This window comes from Xylocopa sonorina, chromosome 10 (genome assembly GCF_050948175.1).
Source record: "Xylocopa sonorina isolate GNS202 chromosome 10, iyXylSono1_principal, whole genome shotgun sequence".
Lineage (NCBI taxonomy): Eukaryota > Metazoa > Arthropoda > Insecta > Hymenoptera > Apidae > Xylocopa > Xylocopa sonorina.
In genome coordinates, this window is record NC_135202.1 from 11,462,603 (window position 1) to 11,489,763 (window position 27,161).

Here is a 27,161-nt window from a genome sequence, read left to right on the forward strand (position 1 = left end):
TATAGCGACGATGGCAGTATGGGGTAGGGAGGTTAAATAGGCCTGCTGCAGGGGTTCTCCACGGAGGGGTCCCTCGTGTGCTGATCAACCCCACTTTGGCAACGTCACGCGCTCACCTTCTTCAATTTACCGACACATATGGGTGGCGCTAAACTTCTAGAATACCTGAACAAGAATTCAATTCGAGAATTTTTGCAAATTTCTCGCGTCGTAGCAAGAGGTAAAACGTATTCGATTTGAATACATACAAATACGATTGCATATAAATTTCTAATCAAAGAGTGAAATAAGGAAAGTCTTGGAAGGTAAGAATAATCGATAAATAATGACGATATTTGGGTGTAGGGTTGTTTCTATCGGAGCCAAACGAAGAGAGCAATGAACGTAGCCCCTTCGACCGCCCTCGTGTTTCACACCTTTCTGGAACACACCTTTCCTTTGACCAACGGCTAAGGTCAAATTATATGAAGGTGGGAGTCGGGAATACGGTAGCCAGAGTGGGGTGGCTGATGGTGGGGTTGATGGTACCAGCGTGCCACTATTGGAAAGCGTTGGTCTGCGTCCAGACATGGAAGGGATCATCGAAAAGGAAAGAGAGCGCGTTATCAGGTGAACAAGAATGGATAGCGGCGAGTTCGTAAGGCAGAGGGAGAGAGGGCGCAGCACAGCTGGGTCGAACGCAGTCGAAGGTAGGGGAAGTCGTTGTCCTCGGAGTCTTCGTTCGCGCGAGCCACGAGTGTTCCCGTCAGTGCAACGCGGAACGCGGTCTTGTATATGTCGTTGCGTTAGAGTAGTATCGCGTGTGTTATTACTTCAGCTTTCTTCTCTTTCTCTCTCCCTCTACCTCCTTCTCTCTGTTGTATCACAAATTTTCTTTGTTCACCGCAGAACAAGAGAGCACGAAAGCCCGCTACGGTGTGACACACGTGTGATACTCTGTGGATTAGTCAGTGTAGTGCGACAGGATGCAGTACGATGACCGTAAATGAATAATCGACGGGCTGCTGGCAGAACCGGTCGGAAGGACGAGAATTGCGGCGGAAAGGACGCCCGCGGCAGGACTCGATCCGCTGTGCATTGGTAGGTGTCGGATAGTATGCGAGAGCTGGCGAGCACGCGCAATATTGTACGTGCGAGTCTGTTTTACCTGCCCTCTCCTCTCTTTCTCTCTGCTTTACCTTTCCGTCTCTATTCCCGCGAGCAAGCACCATAACTTTTTTCGTCGTGCACGTCTACTCCTGCGTTCCTCTCTGATATATATGTATATACACGATACCTTCTCCCAGGCACGTACCTGTCGAAGGGAACGTAAGCTGCCCGGCAAGCCAATTGCATGCAAGATTTCTCTCCCGATCACTACCAAGTCACCCTGGGGTTACACAGTACAGCGTTCGATCATCACGAGAACAGAGCGGACGCACGTCGCTATTAAGCGTGCCGAGGTGCATCGTTCTTTGGTGCGCTACATTCTATGTTTACGTCGGATTGCACGCGCACGGTGAAAGATTTAAATGTCACGTAAAACACGTCCCTAGCGCCACCGAAGGATAGCCTAACGGAAGTGGTCTCAGCCGGATGCTGACTTTTCGGGTGAATGCACGCGGTTTGGTGAACACGACTGTAGGCTAGTCGGAATGTATTTCTTTTTTCGACGCAACATGGAGAATGTTTTTAGACAGGAATCCACTTGTGTCCTCAGTCCTTGAATATCTTCAAAATTATAAGAGAACGTTGATTAAGTTGTTAGGAAAAGTTAAGTTAGAATAGTGTCCTCGACAACGTATGCGTGAGTTACATTAAAAGGAAATAATAATGGACTCGGTAAGTCCGTTAGGAGGTAGAAACTATTGTCCGCAGCTTGGATGCTTTTAAGGAGTAAAAGCGTTGCTCTCGGCAAGTACAAAAGGATGCGTTAAGTCTCATTAACGTTATCAGACGGAGAAGTTTCCCGCCGGAATCGACTAACACCGTGTAATAACAGAAGCTATGCTCAACCAATATCGATATCGTGCAACCTGGTATCAATTCAATTTATTCACCACGCTACTTAAGCAAGCAACGCGCCATAATTAAATCATTCCATTTAATCCATTAATATCTTCTGTCAATTTTCGTAAACTGCAAGCCTTCGTACTTCATAATACTTGCTCGTTTCAATTCATTCACGCGGAATCGATCAATAATACTACTAATCGCAATAGAAGCTCAAACTTAATAATCCCAAAACTTTGCCTTGCCTCTCATCGACGCAATTTCCCCAGACCAATGTAACCGTGGTCCAGACTAATCGTTTTAAGCCAGGAATTAATAATCCCCGCTGGTGCGCTCCGCGCTTCCTCGTATTCCGCCGGCTCTCGCGTGAGAACTTCCGTACGAAATTTTCTCGATGTCGAACGAAGCGGTGACCTCGACCACGGACCGTTTCTTCATAATCGCTTTAGCGAAGTTACGACGTTCGGTTTCTGCTCGTCGAACGCTTAGGACATTACGCAAAACGTGTTTCACCGGCACGCCGCGTTACGAGGTAACGGTTCAGCGAAGCGCGCTCGATGGAAAATTGTCCGATGTTCGCTGACGCCCACGCTACGCGACGTCAGTGATCTTAGCCGGTTTTATGCTGTATCATGTTTGATTTTTTAGCGTTCGATGAAGTCATTGATCATTGTTAGAAATTTTCGATAGGTTCTATGAGTACAGACAAATGTAAGTCGGTCGAAGCGTTCAGCAATCTCTTCAATTTGCTGTTTGAAAGTGACAGCGGTATTATTAATCAATAGTTCATCACGCTGGTCTTCATAGAGTACGCTTCTTTCCATGCGTTTCGCGTTTCCATCAAACCTTTTTAATAAAGCTTCAAGCGACCTACATTTACCTAACATTTTTTCTCTCGTATCTGTATCCGTACAACATAATGTTGAAGTTTGGATCAGCGAGTAAGTAGGGCGTCCCGTGTACAAAGTAAGTTTGAAAGCTGTAAAAAAAAAGCAATCAATTCGCGGGGACGCATCAACGATCCTAAATCCATCAGAGCACCGTTACCTGGATCCGCCTAAGCGCGCGGCGAGCGAACGCCAACCGGTCTTACGTCTCGATCTGGGTTCCCCGCGGATGGAACCGTCGTGTTAATTTATGAATTCACCCGAACGGGAATTTCATCCGGACGGTGTGTTACAAATAATGGAAAGCGTTCCCTCGGTTGCTTTAATTTGCCCCGAGAAAATGAACGCCAACGCGGGAAAACGCGTAGCTGCGGGGAAACGAAGGAACGGTGGAACGAGATAAAAGGAGGAAAAACGAGGGAGGAAATTGCAACGCGCGCAATCAGCCGCAGGAGACGTTGGAACCGCGGCCAGTTTACCGCTATACGCTCGACGCTGTGTATACGTAGAATGGTTCTGTTCAATCGAGAACCATCGGTCCCGTGTTCCAGCTAATAACGGTCAATTGATACGTTATCGCGGCTAGTCGCGTAGAAACGCGGTGCGGTATTAAATATTTGGCGGGGAATTGGTCGCGCGCACGCCGCGGTTCCTGTGCGCTCATCGTTCCATTGTTCTTTCCACACCGCGGACGCGGTGCGTTCGCGTCGGGGAAAGAGGACAAAGCCACGTAGCGTGCTACGTGGGTCGATTATCATTCGTGGATTGTCGAGCGAGAAGAGCGGCGAGCGGAGCCGAGCGGAACGCGCGAGACAATTTTGCAAATTGCCGCCATGGAGACGCGGCTCGAATCCTCCCATTTTCCATCTCTCCCTCGCACGCGTGCACCCTCGAGCCGTACTTTCCATTTTTTCTTTTCACCGTCCTCGGGTTTTCCCCGATCCGCGTATAGATATTTATCTCCTGCACCTTTGGACTCGCGCGACAGTTTGTCCACCGTGCAGGTAAATCGCGTGTCTCCTCGACGCGATCGATAAAAAGAAAAGAAATATGGGAAAATGCGGATGTTTGTAAATCTTAGGAGGGAAACGATGGAGATTGCACGGTAGGCTGGCCGCGAACGATTCGCTGGTTCGCGCAGCGTTCGCCAGTAGAAACGGAAAGGCGATCCGCGAGTTACACGGTCATCTAGTTTCTCCGTTCCGATTTTTACCGTTTTTCAACCTGGTTAAGTCCCCGTAAAGATCCGCGCGATTCCTACAAATAACAGCTTTCGCTGAACGTGGTAACTGTAACGAGGATGCAAAAAGAAAAAGAGGGGAGCATTGTGAGATAGAACGGGGAGCAAGAGTTGGAAGAAATCGGTTTGGTTGCAAACCGTTCGTTTTGGTTGCGACACGGTTACGTGTCATTCAATAGCCGCCACGACACGAGAAACGTAGCGAAAGAAAACGAGAAAAAGAAACGGGGGAAAATCGACACGTCGCAGGTTGGACATGAACTGTCGAACCGTGACTATACGGCCTCTGGATATATATCGTTTTCGCGTAGCTCGCGCGGAAGTTTACCGGGTCCAACAGAGAGGTGGACAGAGTCGATTCTCTATAGTGGACAAACATTTCGCGTAACGCCGTTACCACGCGTGGAAAGCTTTCACGAATATCGTTCACCTTTTCGGGACAGGAGAATCGGTTCCCCTTTGACCAAACCCAGCGACCCTCTGCGTCCACCACAGGAGGGCGGAGAGCCTCTTTGAGTAAGCACCCAGCATCGTTATTGCACCGTGTTTGCCGCTGAGGAAAGACTCCCGGTCCGTTATGGAACGGGGAATTTTGCGGATACTTGGGGAAAAAATGATCGATCACGACGTGGTAACCGTGAAATATTTATATTCATCGAGTAGCTTGTTCGTCCGTTGAGATACAAGGCCTAGGGACTGTGTAACGGACGGGAATGGCGAACATTGACGATGATTTATCGTAGAAGTTGGCCGGCCGCGTCCTCCGGCTTCCACTGCACACGCTCCTCGGGGCAATTTTTCAGGAACAACTTCTTAAGGAGACGTTTAAAGAATCGCCTTCTTCAGCCGCACTTTGCCCCGGTGTTTTCACGCTCGACCACCTCTTCTTGCGTAACACCGTAAATTTCTGCGGCTCTCTGGTTATTCCCCCGATTAACGGTGGCTTGTAAAATCAGTCGTCCGCGGCATCCCTGCGTTTAACCCTCCCAGTCGGCTTTTACGCTGCGTCGGTCCTTGCTGGTATCGTTTCAACGCTGTCGCGTTGCGAAACAAAGACCGTACCTCCGGCAGGAATCGTAAGAATGTAGGAATAAACTAATCGCGTCCTTTTGCGTACAAGAGAAGAAGTAGATTAAATCGTTTCGTGTACGTGCCAGCGGTGTCGGAACGTTCCTTGACCTCCGCACCTGAAAGAGTTAATTTACGTATTCCGCTTGTCGGTGGAACAAGGTTCGCGGACAAAGCGGTGGAATACGAATTCGTCCCTGTTCGCGGTCCTTTGACCAACCGCGGCCAGAAAATCCGACCAACCGGAGAGATCCTTTAGGATCAAACGTTGGCTGATGGGGAAGCCTATTCGCAAATTAATCCTTGTTCCTCGCTGGTTCTTATTTTTTTCTTTTTTTTTCCTCTAGGAGGAGTAAGAGGATCGATCGACCGTGAGGGAACCGAGAGAGAAGAGGAGCTGTCGATCGGCGAAGGTAGGAGCTGAGGAAAAAAAGGCTGAACGCGGGGGAGGAAGAGGTTGTTGGTCGAAAGGTTGAGCGACCTACGGAGGAGAAAGAAGAGAAAGAGGACGTGGCGGAAGCACGTTCGGCGGAGGAGGAAGAGGAAGAAGAAGAAGAAGAAGAAGAAGAAGAGGCGGAGGAGGAGGAGGAGAAGGAGAGGGAAGATCGAAGGTGCGAGCGAGATAACGGACGAGGGAGGAAGAGCGATGAGCCTTGTGGGTGACTCGCAAAGCGCGGTGGTCGGCTGTTCGACGAAAGGCAGATAGCGCCATTAGTTGTTGCTGGGCCGGAGAACGTCGAGCCGATGCGCGGTACGGCCCTGGCCGTCGATGAAGAAGGGGAAGAGGAGGAAGAGGAGGACGAGGATTGGTGTAGAGGAGGGCGCAACGGGGCCCGAAGGGCCGCGATGTACCCCTTCAGGTCGAATGGCCGTCATCCTCGAATTGGGACACCTCTGACATTATCGGTGGTGCTCGGTTGCCTTTTGGTCGGCGCCGTTGCCTCGCCTCTTCATCCTGTGCCACCGTACAGAGGTGAGTCACGTTCGATTTCGATGGGTTCTCCCTTCTCGTTTATCCGTTAATTTCCCCGCTTCGTTAACACGGCTTAATGGAGATTAGCGCCAACGGATATTGCGGGATTTTCGCGTGAAAGGGGTCGGTTCCTTCCTTGCCCGTTTTAACGGCTGCAAAAGCTCTTGTTTGCCCTTTTATGCGGCTACGACGCTGAACATGTATACCCCGTGTAACCAGCATTCGCTTAAGTTCCTATGAATCGCTTCGATTGCGATAAAGCCAAAGAGGGAGAGCCACGTTTCGAGGGTCGCGGTATTTCTTTTACCGCAAATCGTAAGCTATCTCACCGATAACGTAACGAGGGTAGAAGCACTCTAGCTGCTTAGGAACGTGCGCATGGAATCGCATCGTCTGATGGGCCGCGGGCTACGAAGATAGAGATTCTCGATGGAAAATCCGATACAAACTGTCCGTCGGAGGACAGTGACGTTGGAAACCGCCTCTGGCGAAGGCGTCGATAACGAGCCACGGTAATTAGATTATTGGAGGGCGTTGCGTAACCTGCAAGCCGTACGACGCGACCCTCGCAGCGGCCACGAAGTGTCGTTGTTAAACTCAACTGCGACGCTTTAATAGTCAACACTCGGCTTTGTTTCTCGAGTGGCTCCTTTGTCCGTGATCGGCACTTGCCGTGTACCCGAACAATGGAAAATGCGACCCGGAATGCCACTTTAATTACAAGTGCACTCTCCGTTTCTTTCATAGATTCCTGTCTCCGATTACGCGACCCTGACATATCGACCGAAAACGTGGAAACTAAACATTGTCTGTACGGCCGCGTTCGGTCCGATGGAAATCTAAGTTAACGCACACTCCTAAGAGGATTCCCAGCTTACGTAAAGCCTCCTGCAAGAGTCTCCCTTCGGGCTGCCTTTCGAAAAACTCGACCACGAGATCTGCTGCTTGCTGAGTCGGGGAAAGGGATGATAGCGCCGAGTGATTTATGTTGGGCTTAATTGCGGATTAACCGGGCCACGAGAGAGTCCCGAAACTTCGTTCCACCCACGGACCAAAGTGTCTCGTTGTGTGGAAAGAAGTCTGACGAAATTACCGTCGTATCCTTGTCTCCTCGCCACGATAGTGAAAGTCCAGTAGTAGTGCTCGTTGGTTCGAATTTTGCAATTCCTTTTTGTCGTCCGTGGCGTTCCAGCCAGAGGAGATCGGTTATGATGCTCTGTACGACATAGAAGCGAGTAATCGCGCCGGACATTTGGCCAGGTATTGAAAGGATGCGTCTTCGTCTGTTACAGGTATCACGCACAGCTCTTACATCGGTTATTACGAGGTGGCCTCCTATGACACCACGGCCTTGAGACAACACCGTAACCGGATGCGCCGCGATGTCTCCGACGTGGTCGACAATCAACCTCTGCTACTGCGGCTGAAAGCGCTCGACAAGTGAGTTCGCTTCTGCCTCCCTCGCTTCTGCCCTCTGCCGCGCCTCGCTTCTTGCTTCGGAGTAAAAGTAACGCTGCGTGCCGGCTGAATAGCAGGCTAGGTCGTGGCACATTTTTCCCCGTGGAAGTTGCACCGCGAAACGAACACGGCGTTAAAGAATTTTTTAACGAATTACCGTACAGCAGCCGCGACCGCTCTCCTTTCTTCCGTTGCTGGATCAAAGGAAGTCGGACGCTTGCTGCTGCTTCGCGACTTTTCTTGCGAGGCCTTTCATCGCGCTACCTTCCGAGTTACAAACGTGAATTTCGTTCAGCTACGAATGTTTTAACACTCAAAATTTAGATTAATTCGTTACGTACAAATTGCACGGGTTATTTTCTGCTTTCCTGATAGTGGATTCGCTTGGCTTGCTTGGAATATGGAGTCCCAGTACATCCGTGGAAAGTGGTCAGCCGCGATTATTTGGGTCTTGACGAAAACGTGATTTCAATCAAGGCTCTGGTAATCTTGTTAGCGTTCCCGCAGTATCTATCGTTCGGTTAGGTCAATAGGCCTAGATCCAATTAAGGTCAAGTTCGTGTAGGACCGATACCATGTGTAGGTACGTGCAGCCGCCGCGTGCACGTGCACGTTTTCCAGCAAGTAAAGGGTGTAGATGTACAAGGGTAGATTAACAGAGTTACAGGATACTTGGTGCTACATCAAGCTGGGAAACAAAGCTTTCCTGACATTTGAAAGCGATACACCGCGGAGATAATGCGATTCTCCCTGTTACCACAAAATTACGTTATATTTGCTTTCCTGAATTTCCCCTTAAACGAAATTAATTACACGACCGGACAATATAAATTTCCCCAAGCAAGCTACGTTGGGACAGGTGCTCCTGAACAATTTACAATCGCTTCTTTAATCGGAAGTCGCCGGGCAATTCGCAAATGTTCGAGTGAGGACGGTTAAATGCGATTCAACTTTCTGATTTAACGATGGTTGTTTCCGAAGGAAGAAAAAAAAGATAGGAAAATGGAGCAGAGTGCGCGCAATGGTACGATAACCGCAGACGATTTAAATGAAACCTGCAATTAGATAAAGTTTCGATCTTTATTATTTTCAGATTAACGAAGCTCGCTTGTTACGTATCGATGTACCACCGTACCACCCTTCAATTCCTCTTCACTGACAAACCAGCTTATCCAGTTTTTGTTGAATAATTCCGGAGCCGATAAAAAATGGACCAATTACCGGTTCATCGATCGCACGATGGGAATTACGAGGATCTATTTATGCACACGACAATGAAAACGCCGAAGGGGACGAAACAGCTTTTCAGCTTTGATCTTCGCTTGATCCCAGCCTGAAGCGCGGCTGATCCTCCGTTGGTTAATTAAATTTCAGTCGCGCAGGATGTACGCGTGGTCGTCGGAAAACGAAACTCTGTCGTTCGTTCGTTCCGTTGAATTCGATCGGTTTTCTGGGACCTCGCCCTTCCACGCGCCTCCTCTCCCTTTCTATCGAAGCTCGCATAGTCCGCGTGCCAGAGAGGAGTCCGTCGATTCGTTCTCACGTGCCCTGGTGACAAACTCCGGCTGCTCTAGTAGCTGGTGCGCGAAAATTCGAACGGCTACATGCAGACACGAGCTTCCGCGCCTCTGGCAGGCGCGAGCGAATAACCGAGCGACGGGGCGGTTCGTCTCTTTATGTAAATCGGCCGAATTCACGGCAAGCAATAAAATGTAAAGCAGAACGGTAGGTGGGCCCACCTACCCTAGGCGTCCTCGATGTCGTACCAAGCGTGCCTCCTCTTTTTCTTTCGCTCCCCGCCGCGCCGACCCTCGCGCAACCCTCGATGTTTCCACCCTGCCGCACCTGGTACAAACTGGCAAGATAATGCCGCGGGTGAGGGCGGCAAAGGAACTACGCTCGTGTGTGCGGAACCGTGTTCCTCCGGCGTTACGCGCCCTTTGTACGCGCATACGTGCCTGCCTACCTGCCTGTGTATCGAGGCAGCGACGCGATTTAAAACTCACCGCCCGCCAGAACGATCTGCTAGGCGGTTTATTGGTACGTTTCCCTCTTTTGTCACGGGCCGGACTTCCTTTTCGGGGTACCATCCCGCGCGGATGTATCCGCGGCTCTTTGCCAGTCGTAGCGATCAACGACGCGTATCTGCTTGTAATTTCTATAACGCTTCCATTATTCCCGCGGATTTTTATTCAAATTATGCGCCACTGCATGTCCACCGCGGGATATTTATGGTCGATTGTAGCTCCCCAACGTTCGATTTCCAGACATTTCGTAGACTCTGCATTATTAGATATTGATAGGCAACGTTATAGAATATAAATAAGATCCGAAGAATAGAGGAAACTATTTTCAACAATTTCAAGTTAATATTCAGTTCAAATGATAATTTTATTTTGCCCGAGAAAGTCAGTTTAGGTTCGAAAGTTATTCCCACAGTATCAGTCCTGCACGATCGCATTCCTGTCGCGCGATCCTTCCGAATATAGTCGTCGCGAACAGACTGGATGGCTGGGATCCAGTTCTCCCCTTGCACGTGGGCACAGGTTGAAGCGAAGCAACGCGTGTCGCGCACACGGAGGCGTCTAACGAGCGACGCTCGCGAACAGGAACGAAAGAAAGGACAGCGCTGCACGCTTTCGAAAAATGTTCTCTCTCCGCAGATGTTGCAGCCGCGTCGCTGCGCATCCATTTGCAATGCAAAAACCGCGCCGTTTTTGCAATATCCGCGAGCGTGAACGCTTTGGACCGACGATTCGACGACCATGAACGGGACTAATCGAAATTTTTCGCTGCGTTCCACCAAAGGAAATTCACTCTGGTATTCAGTACTTAGTATCTGCGGACTAAAACTACATAAAACCAGTTATTAGGTTTCTCGTTTCATCTGACAAAGGGAAAGAAAAAAAGAGAGAGAACATTCGAAATCACGTATCCCACAGCGTGACGCTGCACGCTGGGATTACCAGAGTATGGCTTCGCCGGAATGAATTTTCAGAAGTGGCCGCGCGAGATAAGCGATGACGTGGAAATAGGGGACAAGACGAGGGACAAGTCCGCGCAATAAATCGACGGTATCAGCGCTTTTCTCGGTTTCATTCCGTATGAATAACTTAGGGAAATATCCGCGGTGCTCGGATCACCAGGGAACCCAATGCGTTGCGACGATAGATCGTTTAAACGTCGCGTCGGTGCTCGACCTCGGGTCGCGGACTGGTTTTTGCGGCCCTCGGACGGCTTTATGAATTTCTTAACGGGACCAATTCCATGGGACAAAGCGCGACCACGGTGGAACACGGTTCACCGTTATCGCGTACAGCTTTTGCTATCAAGCTAGGAAAATAATTGCGGCAGATGCGGCCACGGGAGCGGCGGGTACAAGGATCCGCGACTAATTGTTGTTCCTCCGTTAATACCTTGCGTAATGCCTAGCTCTCGTACCGGTGCCTCGTTTCTTTATGGTAATGGTACCGTATTAAATTCTTTCCGCGGGACAAAAACCTGGGAGATCCTTCTCGTGTCTCTGGTCGCCAGCCCGGTGTACGATACCGTTGCGAATTTCGTCCTAAATCTTCATTCTGCGACGGTGTAATCGCTTGAATCTGGACAATTTTTCCCCTCTGGCTAATCGAAAGCGAGTAGAGCAAGGACGGAACGTTTTGTTAGATCCTACGCGGGTTCGGGCTCTGAATAATCTCGGCTCGCTGCAAATTTAATTAAATCTAATCCATTTTACCCTCGAATCCGGGATTAGGCCAGCGCGCCTCGTTGCATTCTGCACGCAATCCGCGTTTCAATGTCGCGCATGCCGCTACGAATCCTTTCACGTTTCTAAATTTAACGCGCTCCGTCGATTCATCGACGCACCGGTTGTTTCCGTTGTTCGCCTGGTCCCGTCCTTCGACCGAGCATACGTTCTCCGTCCCGAGGAGTCGAGCACCGAGGTAGGCCCGGGATCGCGTCATCGTCCAGGAATTGCTGAATCACGAGAGAGGGCCCGACGGACCTCTCGAGTCCTCGTGCAACGACACCGCGGATTCTTGAGCGTTTTCCGGTGGACTAGTTGACCGTGAGACGTCACTCGACTACCTAAGGTTATCATTGACCTCTTTGCTATCGTCATTTTAATTTTGGACCAGTGGAAAGACAGCATCTGGATGCTCGCGTGGCGAAACTTGCCGTTCCAAAGATTTCCTCGCTCGTGACTCATCGCGCGACGTTCTTCCGCGGTGAATCTGATCGCGGAGGCGGGGATTGTTCGCACGTAAAAACCCAATCCCGTTGATCGGTGAGAGGATCGGCGTAGATGCCTCCAAGCGATGCTTTCTTGGGAGAAAAAAAAGCGAAACCTAGCTAATTACGCCTCGATTCTCTTCTTTCCATTGCGTTACGGGATTGTTCAGCTCTCTCGTTTGTCTGACACTTGGTAATAATAATCCGCGTTGCTGTTACAGACAATGGACGCTGCGCTTAATTCGAGACAATGGGTTGTTCAGCAAGGATGCAACATTCGAGAGCACCGACGGCCCCATCGACTTCGACGCGTCGCATTCTTACGTGGGCACCGTGTTGGGTGAGTTTCGCCCGCTGTCTTATGCACACATGCGTGTATGTATATCTCTTCGAAGGAACGTTTCGCGTCTGAACGACGCACAGAGTCGTTCAGATTTCCACTAGTTTTCAAGTCAACGGAGCAGAAACCTGCAAAAATCTATGGTTGCTGGTGCAAGAATTGACGTTTTCAATTTAATATAGGATAACGATAAAGAGTGTAAAGCGGCCGCCCGATGCGAGACCACCGTTACATATGTAAGCATACAGAACGATATTCCTTTGAGAGGATCCAGCGTCAAACGACCGCATTTTCAACGACCCGATCGGGCTAACGTGAATTTTCCGCTTTTCGTTTCGCTGCTTTTTGCTACCCGCAATTTCGAATCCCATCGAAGCTCGTGCAGTCGGGGGCAAAAGTGGCTTGAATAAAAAAAGAAAAAAAAAAATACGTACGATCGACCGGCTGCGGAATCCTATAAAAGTTGTGTCGAAATCCGTGTGGGCGATTTAAAGGTGACATTTTTTCTTTTAGAACTTTAGCGAATGGCTGTAATAAAATAGGAAATTGGAAGATAGACGGAATAGACGGAAAGAAACCGCTAACACGGGAATTTGCTGGCCGGTCACCGACCCGACGCGGTTCGTTCCCCGTAGTTGACGTCCTTCGATAGGAGACGCGTAATCCTTGCCTCGATTCCAGGCATTCAACCGAGAATCTCATTTTGGTCGTCATCCTCGCAGTCGCGGTCGTTTGGAAACAAGCCAGATACCCTATTGAAGGTGTACGAGAGCGAAAGGTCTCGACCACGTTCACGTGAACCCGTGTACACCCCATTGACGTGCCCGATGCTTGGGAGCTCGTCAAACTCTCCGTGCAACCGTCCTGCCCTTCCGCCTGGCTTTCGACTTGCAAACGAAATTGCACCGACCCCGGAATTCTCCACGTCGATTTCGATGTAACAGCCTCCGCCGATAATAGATCTCGAGGATCCAGTAGTAAGGGAACAACCAGCCGGAGGTTTACAAGGCAATCGTCGGGCAATTCTTCCGGCGCAAGCGATACGTAAAATCGATTCGTTCGAGCTGTTTAACGAGCGCCATTACGGAGTCGAGCCCACGAGAGAACAATGCCACGATGAATTATTTCGCCGTAGGAGTGGGAACTCGGAAGTTCGACGATTCGAAAGAGTATACACATAGAGCGTCTTATAATTCCATCCGCTATATACACGGATACGCAAAGTTTCCTTCGTAATCACGTCACAAGTGTTTCACCTGGCAATTGTTAACTGAAGTATGCTTCCAGCACATCGAGGCGGGGACTTAAACTTTGCCCGGTCGACGAGGCCGAGTCACGGAAATTTATTCCATTGTCATGCACCGCGGAGGAAGGAAAGAAAGAAGGAAAGAACGGATGGAAGGAAGAACTATTTCGCTGCCTCGTCCACGCGGTTGATAAGGGATAAAAATAATTGGAGCCTGTCGAGTACCCACTGCAAATAAGCTTGGATAACGCGGGTTGCTCGCGTACATATAAAAGAGAGTAATGATATTTAAAGATAGAAAGAGAGGGAAGCTGGGGGATGGAAATTTCGTTAGCTCGGACACTGGACGAGCATGTTACACGATAGCGGAGGTCTTGCATACGCAAGAATATGGCAATATCGAGGGGCTATCTGATTCCACCGCGCGTTCCAGCAGACCGGGAGGAACGAGAAGCCCGCAATATAATTTCGTGCACCGAATGAGTTCGAACTGGTCCGACCGCAACCTCGCCGCTGCTCGAAACTTGATCGCGTACAAGTACGCCGTAGACGTAGACGCGCGGGCCCGCGACCTACTCGAACTTCAACCTGGAATCCTCGTTATTCCTTTAATAATGCCTTTACCAGAGGTATCGTGCCGGTTTCACCCGTTTCGCAGCGAAATTTCCACGCGTAACTTGTTGAATTTCCACCTAGCTCGTGGAGAACACGCAAAGGACCTTTCGACCAACAACGAATTGCTTCACCATCTCAAGTTGTTACACTAGTACAGAACGAGACAAAAATGCCGAGGTTGTCAAAAGCTTGCATCCGATTGGAAACTATATTTTTTTTACGTAGTCCATGCCGAATCAATTGAGAGTAATGCAGTGTCTACTTTTAGGTCGAGTTTCATCCACGTATTTTACAAATTGTCGGCTGCGTTACTTTTGCACTGGCCTGTAAATGTTAGATACAAGGATACGAGACAAAGGTCTGCCGTATCTAAGAGGCACGGTTACGCCTTCCGATGCACAGCGAAAAGCAACGAGAGCCCAAGTGTTTTCCGCTTCCAGGAATAAGGCAAGTCAATTACTGCGGGCCTTATCCTGCCTCGTACCGTGTAAGTACGCAACAACGGCAATTACCTCGGTGGTTAGATCTGCCTTGAATTAACGGATAAAGCTGGGAGGGGACACGGGCTGCCTGGAATAATTATAATCGAGGCATGAAAGATAAGCAATCGGGAAGATACCGTGGAAAAGCGAGGAAAAAAGGAGGAAACGAACGGTGAATCGCAGGAGAATGATTGGTTGAAAACGAATTGCGACGTGGATACGCGCCGCGGTGGATGATTAACGCGTGATTAGCGTTCGCTGAACGATGCGTTTCATTAACAGCTCGTTAACCGATCGCGGGACAATGTAACCAGAGGTAAATAATGGGAGACCGTAAAAGCTTTGGAAAGCCGCGTTACGCGAGCGAAATTGTAATCGACGCGCGCCATAGAGAGATGCAGATGATCGTGTCGATAGCTACGTAATTGGGAGCTACGGAAGAGATGAAATAATTGTACGTATAATGACTGTTACAATAGCCGTTTATCACGCCGTGAAAACGGCCAGGGCGCGCGGTAATTGCTCGAACGATACGATTAAATTAACTTGACTTTTCGATTGGTGTTGCCGTCCTCCGTCTGTGTGTACATGTTTCTACGGTCGAGGGATACTTGTGTGCGTGTCAGCGAAGCAGAATATACACTGGCTTGTGCAACGGGGCAGGATAACGCGTATCACTGATAATCCGATTACCGATTAAACTTGCCTAATTGACGATGTACCCACGTGTAATTGCGCCGCCAGGAAACGACCGATTGGCGTGCTACGATAATGGAGAATCACGGAGGACGTCGCGGCGAGTCGCTTAGAAAATTCCATCCGTTGCAACCTTCTGAACAGGCGAACAGACTCTTCTACGCCAAGGTGGACGAGCGACGATGTTTTAATCAACGACTCGTCTCTCTTTGAACACCAGCCACCCTGAAAACAGACTCTCCTAAATCGAACGGATCGATGAACAGAGTAACCCGTCTGTATCATTATTTTATCACCATTCCTGGAAGCTTTTCGCGGATTCAGATTCACCGTTTTATTTCCGACAACTCGATTAAATTTCGAGACGGCCAACTTAGCCTCGTCCACGATAAAGGACAGGTTCTTCTGGCTAGTCGCCAGTGTTCCGCTCCGACGTATTCATAACCGTGGCTCCTCGCTTCGGAGCTTTTCACACTCGAGGGTTGCAAATTACCGCGACAAAATGGCAGAGATAAAACGCGCGGTTAACGCTCTGCTACTTTGGCTAATTAAGCCGGGATGTAAGAAAGATCGCCTCGATGCAACTTGTTACGTTTTCATCCAGTGGAACCAGCCTCTTCCTGGACTTTTGATTCGCAACTGATCCTTTGGTTGTCGACGAGCAACGCAACCACGCTTAACGTTCCTTGGCCTGGCGACCTGCTCGACTCATGAATTTAAATTGCATCTGGAATGCAGGGAGGGTGGATGGTCACTGATTTGGAAATGATTTCGTCGAACTCCACCGTCGTGATTTACGATCCGAAGTAGCGAGCGGTTAGAAACGGTCATGGTGACTCGAGACAATGTTACGACCCTCGCGATTACCATCTTTAATTATCCTGCTTCCTTTCTACTTTGTTGCGTAAGACTGGAACGTAATACGGATAAGAATTAACACAAGTTGCGTACAGAGATTTGTCTCTTCTTCGAGCGAAGATGGCTAGAAACAAAAATTATCCTCGCCAAGACGCACGGGAGCGCAACTCGCGCGGCGATTACTTTTCCTGGGTTCGTTGATTACACGAGTACTGTGAACCGCGCTTGATTCCGTCGATACGCTCGCGGGACGATCGAATTAAATAACTTCCATCCCACGGTTACGGCTAATTAAAAAGAGTTCGTCGTGTGCCCATGGGACGGTGGGGGTGGAAAAAAAAAGCACCGAGTGGGACGATTTTAAATGGTCGTCGGGAAACGCGCGAAAACACTGTGCAGCGATGATTCAAATCAATGCGCCGGCGATTGGGCGTAATTCGATTGTTAATCAATAAAACAAGCTCGTCGAGCATATTCCCCGTGTACACGAACGCCGCGCGGCGTGTTTGTCGCGCGCACGCGACGCGTATTGTTCGAGCCTTCGCGATCCCGCTTGCGGACCAGTTCTGCTAACCGTTCCCACCCCTCTGCGCTCTCCCCGACTAAATTGGATTTTTCCACTAACGAGCGCCAGAGCTTTTCTCCGTAAAAACGGCCGGCTCGCTCCATGAAGGCTCCTCTGCTCGCGCGCAGCCCCGTCCATCTCGCCGCCCTCTTTGCTCTTCCGTTTCCTCTCCATCGCGCATTGCTCACTCTGCTCGCTCTCTCCATGCCCGTGATCGGCCTCGCTCCTCTCCGGAGCGAGGTACAGGCGTAGGTACAACATCCAGCTCTCTTCAAATGTCTTTTCTTCCTTTCATTTTTCACCTTCTCGCTCTTTCCCTTTCACCGTGGAACGTTCCGTTTCGATCCGGCTCCTCGAGCGGAAACTCCGTACTCTGGTTGTCGCGACTCTTCCAGGCTGAATAAGATTAAATTAGACCGGATTCCAATAATTCGTATTTAGCCTGGGAATAGGATACCTCCTCTAGGCTCTTAATTGAAGATGAAAGGGGATGATTATTCTTTTCCCGCGGAGTTTACGGACGAGCCCGCCGCGCCGACGAGCAACGACGTCTCCGAGACGGTTTAATTAAGGACGCGTTCTTCTTACCCGGGGCGGCCGATGGGTACCGGAAGCGTAATAACGAATTTCTGTCGAATTTAATCAAAGGGAAGAATCGATTATTCCGTCGCGGCCGTCGGTTCGAATTTCTTACAGCTGTACGAGCCTCGACTTCGAAATGGAACTGGAAGATCTTATTTAAGACGGATACCCTCGTCAGCCGATGGAGAGCAGGTGTTTCACTTACTGTCCTCTGAATAATTAAACGAAACCAAAAGAGTTCGAGAGACGAGTAAACATTATCGAACGAATTCCAGGTGAATACTTTTAAACGGATACAACTAATGAAACACCGGTTCAAATAATTTACCTATAGTCGACCGCTGTCCAGCGTTACAGGTACGAAACCGAGACTTGTTCTACTCGAATTAAACTAAATTAACCGAATTCTTCTTGGGATTTACCAGGTGGAATAATGAACGGCCAGAAAGAGAGAAAGACTCAGTCGATTGTTCCCGACCGTTTCTCGAATTAAAGCGAATTAACCCGGTTGCTCGCTCTCACTCGCTCGTCGACGTCGGAGTGGAATATCGCGTCGAGGCCCCGAGAAATAGGTCAATTACTAGGCGGGAAGAGTTTGCAGCTGATTTTAACGCGAACGAACGTGGCCAGCCGATACGGCCTGGAATTGCGAACACCCGACAGAGAAAGGAAGAGAAAGGGAAACGCGGAGCAGAAGAGAGACGGAGCGAGAGAAACACGAAGCACAGTGGTAACACCGTAGTATCGTCGCCGTCATCGTCGTCGTCGTCGTCGTCGTCGTCGAGCAAACCGTGGCTAAACTTTTCTAAGGATGTCCGATTCTACTAGTTATCCTTGAAACAGTTCCCTCGCGGTTTCTCGCTGCATCCTGCAGACTCTCTCGCTCTCCATTCTTTTCGTCCCTGTTCCGCGGCTGATTATGCACCGTTGCACAATACTATCGTTTATCTTGCACTTTCAGCGGTGGAACAACGCTCGTCGAATTTGCTACGCGCACCCGAGACAAGCCAGACAGAGTACCGCTTCTATTATGTATCGGGTTAGCGGGAAATATTCTTTTTAAACGCGAACCAGAAGTTCGCGAACGCCTGCCGCCACACCTTCCCCAGGTGTTCCTTCTTTTCACTCGATCCGAGTTTAATATTTAGTTACGCGTCCCAGTGCAACGTTTCATCCCCTCTTTAATATCACCCGCTGCTTCCTTTCTTCTTCCAGGCACAGAGACTCGATCCTGTATGAAACGAAACATGATTTCTTCCCGGCTCGAAGATAATTTCACGCCAGACAGAACTCTTAACGTACCCCTGGGAGGCTGGATTTTTTAGTGAATTCGAAGGGGAACATTCCACGCGGTCGTGCGACTTTAATCTAATTTTCTCCACTTTCCATGCTACGTATTTTTCTTCACCCACCTCCTCCACCCTTCCAGATGCCGTTGCACGCGTTTACTCCTCCACGGGTTGTTCGCCTTTGCGGCCGTACCTTCCGCTTCACCCTGTCGAACGGAAGTAACCGAGGACCGGCAGGCCGCCATCTTCCATCGGCCATCTCGTTGAATCTCGCGCCTCGATTGCGTCTCCGAGGCTCCTCCGTGAATCGAGAGGTTCGCGACTAATCAATTCTCGCGGAATTGGATCGAATTAGCCAGTCCTCCGAGGCGCGGAAACGAAAATAAAAGGAAGAAGACGAGGAGACTGGACGGCGAGGGATCCGTCGATTTCGTTTTCATCACCGAGAACCGCTCTCTGGTGGACTTCCTTCATTTTCCGAACGCGACGATAAAAAGATACTCCTCGATATCGTTCGATCGATTCCTGGACGATGGCCCGCTTCTTGCGGAGCGTGAAAGCGTGAACGTGATCACCGACAGTGTTTTGCTGGACGCTTAATCAGCGGATCGCTGTACAGTTCCCTGTCGACTCCCTTGTTTTCGTCCACCGGTCGAATGGATGGATCTTTAAGAAGCTTTTTGCGTAACGCAACTCGATGTAATTCAATTACTCGAAGACCCCGGATTGCGTGCGACTCTACGTTCGGTTCTTCTTCGATGGATTAAAACGAAGGTGTCCGCGATAGAGAATTATTCAAAGAAAAACTGACGATACGTTATTCCGTTTCATAGTCGGGGAGACCCTTTGCCTAGGTTGAAAAAATTCCTGCCCAAAGAGGCGAAGCAATTTAGCCAGGTTTTCCACTTACGCGACTGAAAGAAAGGAATATCCTATCGAGGTGGGATATCGTTTGCAGTCGACACGCATATCGGCTGAGCACGTTTCCGCTATACGGACCGAATTAAATAACGAACGGTATTTTCTTTTGTAATCTGAATATCGACCTCGCCCCCGTCTCTCTGGTTACTCTATTTTCCTTTTTTTTTTTTTATTCCCCCCCTACTCCGCCTCCGCTTTAGATCGCGTGTCCACGTATATATACACGGTGTGTTGTTTCCCGCGGAAACGCCCGGGGAACGGGTGGTATCGACTATGTGTAAACCGGCGACCAGTCCAATCCGAGCGGTCAGACCCGCGCAAGACTTAACCATATCGTTTTGTAAACCGTTCCCTGGCACGTTCGTTTTAAATGGATTTTTTCACGGCGAGGCTCGCGCGCGCTGCCGGAGTTCAATACGCCCGAAAAACCCGAAACCAGCGATCGTGCACGCGCAATATACGCGGCTTCTACCTCCGCGCGATTGACAGAACAGCTGGAAGGTTCGACTTCGATGCGAGTAGACCACGAGTACACCGCGGAGAGATTCAAGAGGGAAATTTTTCCCGGATGTATCGCGAGCTAACGAGCATCCCCTTTTCTCCGGTCCTTTCGTTCTCTCTCTTTTCGCTGGTCGATCGCCAGCATTCAAGGGGAGATTTTCGATTCCCGCTTAAATGGTAATTTCACTTGAAGCGTAGTTCCGCACCGAGAGAGCGAGAGGGAGAGAGAGAGAGAGAGAGAGAGAGAGAAAAGGAGGGAGAGTGCAGGGGTGAGCCCTTTGTTCAATCGTTTCCTTTGTTCGTGGGAGTATATCGATTCGCACGAGGGGTGAATTTACCCATCCTGGGATTCCCATCGAGGGATTTAAAACACTTAATTGCAGGGAAAAGCCTTGGTATAATTCGTTCGTTCCTCCTGTCTCTTCGTGCCGGTAGATGGCGATAAGAGGGTGAAAGGGGTAAGGCCGTAGGAGAACGGCAGAGGAAACGTTTCGCTCGAGGAATTCGGCCTTTTGTGTAATCGACAATTAGCCGAGTGAACCGTCCACCGGTGCAGAGCTCGAGCCGCTGGCTCTGCTCGGTGAAAAATGCTAAATTAAACGTCTACCGGCGCCGTGTATCGTTCGATTAATTATGAAGAGCGTCCGAGCAATTGTTTTCGGACGAGAAACTACGGAGAGAGACCGAGAGCGAGCAAGAGAGAGAGAGAAAGAGAGAGAAAAGAAAAGAGAAAGGGAGAGAGTGGGAGAAGTAATGAACGGGACGCAATTACCCACGGTGAGTTATGTCAGATGTACGCTGGCACCACGTGCCACCATTTCGACTCCTGATTTTCGTTTTTCCTACCTCTTTACCGTTCCGATGATTAAAAATTACAGGATGAGTGGAAATTACGAGCCTGGCCAAAGGAATCGCGGATCCTTTTCTACGATGAATGTCTCTCCTGCGAGTTCCAAGTTCGACGACCCAGTTTTTCCTCCTGTAGACACGGAAGGAGAGTGGAAACCCTCGTCCGGAAATTATGAAATCGTCGAAACGGTGTAATTCCCGACGAAGACGACGTCCATGACGGAAATAGATAGTCCCCTGCCCTTCTTTCTTCCGTCCTCGTCGAGGTTCTCGCTTTGTCTCCATCCCCAGCTGCATCGCGGCACCGCTCACCCTCCCGAGACAATTTTCGATTCGAGAGTTTGCCTCGGAAATCTATCGCTTCAACCGGAAGCCAAGCCGTCGACGGAGCGCTAGAACACGGAACGAAGTTAGTCCAGAGTTCTCTGAATCTAAATAGAGGACGATTCGCTCGATTTCCGTGCGAACAGACGATTACACGTATACACAAAACGTGGACGCGTCGGTGCGCTTATTTTAATGTTAACAGGCCGTTTCTATCGATCGAAGAGGAACGGTGAAATTCTATTATCGCCAGAACGAGGTAGAGACCGATCTATCGAAGAGAAATACATGTCTTTCCGAGGGAAGATACCGTTGAAAATCGTCGAGGCGTTTGACAAACCCTGTCGCTGGTTCGACCTACAAGGTGGAACCTCTCGAAACGGAGGCCTCGCTGAAAGGAGGGCTGTTACACGATTTTAATTCCAGAAAAGTACCTCTACGAAACGTACAACAAGAACGAAACGTTGGATTCGATCAAAAGCGACTCTTCGCGCACAACCACACCGTACATTTCATTACGAACTTTCGCAACTGTGCGAGATCGTAAAAGGTACCGGCGTTCTCTCCTCCGCGAGCCTGCCTCGCAAAAGGGTTCTGTTTAAACGCGATGGTGTGCGCGTGGAGAGGCAGCAAAAAAATTATTTTCCATTCTCCGCGGAGAACAAATTTCCCGGCGTGCCACTTATTTTCGCCGTGGCGATATTTCTCCGGGTCAGGGAACGGTATCACGTCGATAACGCGAGCCACTGCGGCCAATTGGTTGCCGCGGAATGGCATCATCTCCATCCCTCGATGAATTCTTTTCATGCCTTTGCACGCCATCAAATAATACCGATTCCTGATTTTTCCTAATTTACAGAGGACGACAACGCCATGGTGCAAGGGGTCGTGACGGAGGACGGCCTGTTCGATGGCACGGTGGTCACAGGATTCGAAGAATATTACATCGAGCCAACCAGCAGATACTTGAACAACGAAGGAGACACTTCCCCGTCGTATCACAGCATAGCGTATCGGGCATCGGACGTATTAACGCCGCCAAGAGCGTTGCCATGCGCCAGTCATCATTTGCATCAGGGCTCTCGCGATCTCTCGGAAAGGTGAACAAATTTCTAACAATATACGCTCTCTAACGACGATCGTAACTGGTTCCGATTCATCGTGGAAATTCGAGGAGAACGGGACGGGCTGGTATATAGAGCGCGGAGGAAGCAAAGCGATGGAGGAGACGCGGATTCCCAGGCCTCGTCGCAGACGGTCGCTCATTAATGTAACAGGATAACGCCTCTAAAACAGCCAGGGTGAAATCGTGTTACGTTAACCAAGGATGAAAATGGATCTAACGAGAGACTGGGAGAACCAGTCTGCACCGTCTGAGGTTTATCAACTCGGAACACACCGGCTGCTCCTCCCGCCTCGTCGCTAATTTCGTTAGCAATCTCCCTGACGCATTATTCGTAGGCATACAGAGTCGCGTCGCCGAGATATAACGAGGTTTAAACCGCGGCTCTTCAAACATTCCTCGAATGGACGACGAATCGTTGGCAATTAACCCGGACGAGTGTTGAACCGCGGCTTGTCCCTCTCTTTCTAATTTCTCTAGAACCGACACGCATAGCTTACCGCGTAGGATTCGCTCGTCTATATGCGTGTAATCGCGTCCTCTTGCATTTAATACTGACATCGTTCCTTTACCCTTTTGCAGGAGCAACGGTTACGGGAACGACTCACGGACGCTTTACGAACCTTTGCTCGGCGAGAGACAAGCTCTGTACTACTCGAAGGAAAACAGCGCACGGGTTTTCATCTCTGGAAGAGATAAGAGCGCGGCGCGTATGGAAACGTGAGTATGGAATTATTTGTACGCGATTCTGACTAGACTGGCCACTTTTTCCTCTCTCCGTTTCAGAACGAGCGACGTGGACGATCGTATCGCGAGGCATCTGCGCAAACGTGCCACCGTGGACCCGCGGAAAACCACCTGCATGCTCTACTTGCAAGCGGATCATCAATTTTTCGCCAGGTACGGGACGGAAGAGGCTTGCATCGAAGTGATGACGAGGCATGTGCAGAGGGTCAATTCCATTTACAAGCATACCGGTACGATCGAATTTCTCACAGCGATTTATTATTTGATTGGGGTTGAGAAATCGCACGGATTCGTCGCTGTTGCCAGATTTCAACCAGGACGGCAGACCCGATAACATCAGCTTCATGATAAAACGTGTGAAAGTGCACAGCGAGGACGCGTTGAGAGATCCCAATTATCGATTCCCGGGCAACTACGGCGTGGAGAAATATCTCGAGCTCTTCTCCGGTAAATGAATCTTATTTAGCCTTGTACACTCGACCAATAGCCGTTTGGTCGATCGTTGCTCGCGGCGAAAGGGAACGATCGATCGATCTGCTCTGTGTTCTTCTTCGTTGCAGAAGAGGACTACGACGCGTTCTGTTTGGCTTACATGTTCACGTACAGGGACTTCGAGATGGGAACGTTGGGCTTGGCTTGGACAGGCGATCTGAAAAACGCTGGCGGAGTTTGCGAGAAGAACGGGGTAGGTCTCTTCGCTAGAATACTCGGTTAAACTCTTTCGAGGGTAATTCCACCGCGAAACGGGACGAGTGCTCTTTGAGACGCACGATTTTTGAACTTTTGCAGCACTATCGCGGCAGCATGAAGTCGCTGAACACCGGAATAGTGACTTTATTGAATTATGGCAAGCACGTACCGCCGGCAGTTTCTCACGTCACTTTGGCCCACGAGATCGGTCACAACTTCGGTTCGCCGGTAGGTATCTCCTAATTTATCTTCCCCTTCGGCTTGAGATGCGGCTCCGTGACTCGTAATTATTCGATCCTAAAAGTTGCCGGAATTTCGTGCAACTTTTGTCGTTCGAATGGTTACGGAGAGCGCGAGAGAGTGCTCGTGGTAGAGGAATTTGACGTTAACCTGTTTTTCTGGGACTGTCAATACGAGCGCGTAACACGAGACGCCACTTTACATTGTTTCAGCACGATCCGGAACAATGCACGCCCGGTGGTGAGGATGGAAACTTCATTATGTTCGCTCGTGCTACCAGCGGAGACAAGCGTAACAATAATCGTTTCAGCCCGTGTAGCTTGAGTGCCATAAACCCAGTTCTGAATAGCAAGGCTCGCTCTCCGAAGGGTTGCTTCACCGGTCAGTCTCTTGCTCGTTATTTTTATGCCCCCCCGTCGATATCGAGCGTCCCCTGCACGCGACACCCTCTGCTTATTGTTTCACGTTATTTCGCGTCGAACTATATATACGTGTGCCTCTAGAACCGCAAGTGTCATTGTGCGGGAACGGTGTCGTGGAAGAGGGTGAAGAATGCGACTGCGGTTGGGAGGAAGATTGCAGGGATTCGTGTTGCTTCCCGCAACGACGTTACCCACCGGCTGGCGAAACTCCGTGTACGCTCACGCCACGTTCCAATTGCAGTCCTAGTCAAGTACGTGGATCACTTATTTTCAATTGTTTCTTCTCGTTTCTAGTGGTAAAATGTACTATTACTCTTTTAGGGTCCGTGTTGCACTGCTGGCTGCGAGTTAAGGATTGGAAATAAGTGCAGAGACGACAATGGATGCCGTGACGCGAGCTTCTGCGATGGCAAATCACCGTATTGTCCTCCTTCGATCAACAAACCAAACAAGACAATCTGTAATCGAGAACTCGTGTGTTTTATGGGGGTGAGTGTTCCGTGAAACTCTCTGATAAGAGTAGAGAACAGTTTCGTATGAATTGTTCTGTTTTTTTCCTCGTTCGGTAGGAGTGCACGGGCAGTATATGCCTTGCGTACGGATTGGAATCTTGCCAATGCATTCCAGGCCCGAATGATCCGCCAACCAAAGCCTGCGAGCTCTGCTGTCGTCTCCCTGGAGAAAATCAACCTTGCTTGTACGTTTCTCTAACTATATATTCGGGTTTCACGTTAGGGATTGATACAGATAATTAATATTGCAATCGATAGATCGTCCTTTATGTGGAACTCTCCGCCTTATGATATACCGGACATGTTCTCCAAGCCGGGAACACCATGCAACGATTACAACGGATACTGTGATGTCTTCCAAAAATGTCGAGAGGTACAATACCGTTTGATAATTTTATCGACGTAATTATTTTTCATTTGCATAATGTTGTACAGGTGGATCCAAGCGGTCCATTGGCAACCTTGCGGAAACTGTTACTATCGGACGAAAGTTTGGCCACTTTCCGCCGTTGGATAGTTGATCACTGGTATGCAGCCGCTCTGATCGTCTTGGCTGCAGTATCTCTATTGGTAAGCACTATTTCGCGTTTAATTCTTACTTTACGAATACTTTCTCTTATTCTATACATTCGAGTTGTTCTTTTAATAAGACAGTTCGTTACCTACAATATTACATTGATGATTTTTATACCAGAAACGATCGAGGAAACGCTCAGATACGAAACGTATTGAGAGTAAGTTCAGGGACGCCTGAAAGTAGGGTCGTTTGTCTGCAGCATTTGTAACGATCGCTAGTTCTCGTTCGATGCTACTAAATCTTTCATGACAAGCTTTTCAATGTTCATATAACATGAAACAGGTGAAAACCTTCCATTCTGAGCAACTAGATCCGTGTCCCTGCCGCAAGACTACTTGTCACCAGTGCAAAGTATATCGTAGCTTGACTTTTACTGATCATTAGGCCGCTAACATCTTCCTGAATTATATGTAATGGTAGAACAGCGTAAACGTAAAACTTTGTGACTTTCAACATATCGCAACTAATTTCTTGAATCCAGGTGGCGAGCATGCGACTACTGGGCAAACGGCCGGACCTGAAGCTCAAGTCAGTCACGATAATACACAGCTCAACGACGGAAACGGTACGACTTCCGCCGGAGGGAACGGAGGGGGTCACAGTGCATCCACCGGCTGTACGCGCGAAGCTTCCGCTGAGCAGGAAGGTCAGAGAGAAGAGGCGGCACCGAAAGCATAAGGATTCGCACGGCAACGCGGTCGACAAGTCCACCAAAGACGCGTCCAAGAAGAAAAAGCAGCCGCAGTCGCAAACGAAGAGGACGTCGGCGAATGCCGCGGAAGATTACGCCAGAAAGCGGTCAGGAAACGCAACTACCGGCGTGGTTCAAGACAACAAACGGAAAAAGACTGTCTCCAGTCGGGACAAGATAACTTCGAATGGCAACGCGGTTAGTAACGTGGACAACGATAAGAGGAAGCGTAAGAAGCAGCACAAGAAGGAAGTGATCGACTATTCGGCCATGCAGACGGAGAAGGACTCGGAACCCAACACTGACACCGCGAGTAAAGTCCGCTCCTGGTTGCTGGCGTCCTCTCAATGTAGACCGGAAACGGGGAGAGGCAACACGAACGGTCTGCCCAAGAGCAAGTCCACTCCCGTCGGTCTAACAAGCGCTGGGACCAGATTACCCGCGAGCAGGCAACCAGTTTCGAGGAGACCGGTCGAATCCAGGGAGACGAAGATACCGGCGAGCTCTGGGATCAGGAAAGAAAGGGCGAAGCTGCAAGTAGTGTACAAACCGCCTTTTAAATTCACCGTGAAGCTTCGGAAATCGGACAAGGTGGCGCAGGTGCCCGCTCTGGCGCCGAACGCGACGCACGCCAATGGTAGAGGCAAGCTACCAAGGACCGGCGTGCTTCTAAGGACTGCGAAGAAAAAGGACAGAGTCAGAATCGGCAGGGCCAGACAAATAGCGCCTACAGGGATCGGTAACAGTGCGGGTGATTTACCTGAGCCGGCCAATTCTGATCTCCACACGGTTCCTTCCGATCTCGAAGTGTTGCTGTCCGAGAGCGAGTTCCTCTTCTCGGACACGTGACCGCGGTGCATCGGAGACACTTAAGTCCGATTCGTTTAGAAAGGAGATCGCGTTTTAGCGAAGATAATCGATCCGTATCGAGGAATCCCGTCCGACCAAGTCGCGAAGACCTTGCGAGCGAGCACAATTATCCAGCGAACCGATCGTACGACTAAGCGTAAGAAATCAAAACGAAGCCGTTTGTTATTGGT

The 27,161-nt window shown here is 49.7% G+C and overlaps 2 protein-coding genes across 4 annotated transcripts; both read left to right on the forward strand.

The window, feature by feature from the left end:
• Window positions 1-25: 25 nt before the first annotated feature.
• Window positions 26-5,736, forward strand: LOC143428480 (uncharacterized). 2 transcript variants are annotated; one of them, XM_076903381.1, is made up of 4 exons: window positions 26-220; window positions 346-609; window positions 889-1,080; window positions 5,535-5,736. In XM_076903381.1, the coding sequence occupies exons 1-3, from the start codon at window positions 139-141 to the stop codon at window positions 930-932; spliced, it is 390 nt and encodes a 129-aa protein (XP_076759496.1). In that variant the 5' UTR covers window positions 26-138; the 3' UTR covers window positions 933-1,080; window positions 5,535-5,736. The 2 variants fall into 2 exon arrangements, with proteins under 2 accessions (XP_076759496.1, XP_076759497.1); XM_076903382.1 differs by lacking the exon at window positions 5,535-5,736 and adding an exon at window positions 1,287-1,609.
• A 60-nt stretch (window positions 5,737-5,796) lies between these two features.
• Window positions 5,797-27,084, forward strand: LOC143428476 (disintegrin and metalloproteinase domain-containing protein 10). 2 transcript variants are annotated; one of them, XM_076903372.1, is made up of 17 exons: window positions 5,797-6,160; window positions 7,453-7,600; window positions 12,073-12,191; window positions 21,979-22,219; window positions 22,825-22,962; window positions 23,029-23,219; window positions 23,296-23,436; window positions 23,550-23,674; window positions 23,779-23,907; window positions 24,132-24,300; window positions 24,423-24,592; window positions 24,663-24,830; window positions 24,911-25,038; window positions 25,112-25,226; window positions 25,289-25,423; window positions 25,548-25,587; window positions 25,912-26,253. In XM_076903372.1, the coding sequence occupies exons 1-17, from the start codon at window positions 5,932-5,934 to the stop codon at window positions 26,106-26,108; spliced, it is 2,583 nt and encodes an 860-aa protein (XP_076759487.1). In that variant the 5' UTR covers window positions 5,797-5,931; the 3' UTR covers window positions 26,109-26,253. The 2 variants fall into 2 exon arrangements, with proteins under 2 accessions (XP_076759487.1, XP_076759486.1); XM_076903371.1 differs by lacking the exon at window positions 25,548-25,587 and having other exon boundaries at window positions 25,912-27,084.
• Window positions 27,085-27,161: the final 77 nt, after the last annotated feature.

Coding starts and splice junctions, on each gene's coding strand:
- LOC143428480 (XM_076903381.1), top strand. CDS start 139: ATGGGTGGCGCTAAACTTCTAGAATACCTGAACAAGAATTCAATTCGA. Junction 221..345: donor TTCTCGCGTCGTAGCAAGAG/GTAAAACGTATT, acceptor ATTTGGGTGTAG/GGTTGTTTCTATCGGAGCCA. Junction 610..888: donor GAAAGAGAGCGCGTTATCAG/GTGAACAAGAAT, acceptor TGTTCACCGCAG/AACAAGAGAGCACGAAAGCC.
- LOC143428476 (XM_076903371.1), top strand. CDS start 5,932: ATGCGCGGTACGGCCCTGGCCGTCGATGAAGAAGGGGAAGAGGAGGAA. Junction 22,963..23,028: donor AGCGCGGCGCGTATGGAAAC/GTGAGTATGGAA, acceptor TCTCCGTTTCAG/AACGAGCGACGTGGACGATC. Junction 24,831..24,910: donor AACTCGTGTGTTTTATGGGG/GTGAGTGTTCCG, acceptor CTCGTTCGGTAG/GAGTGCACGGGCAGTATATG.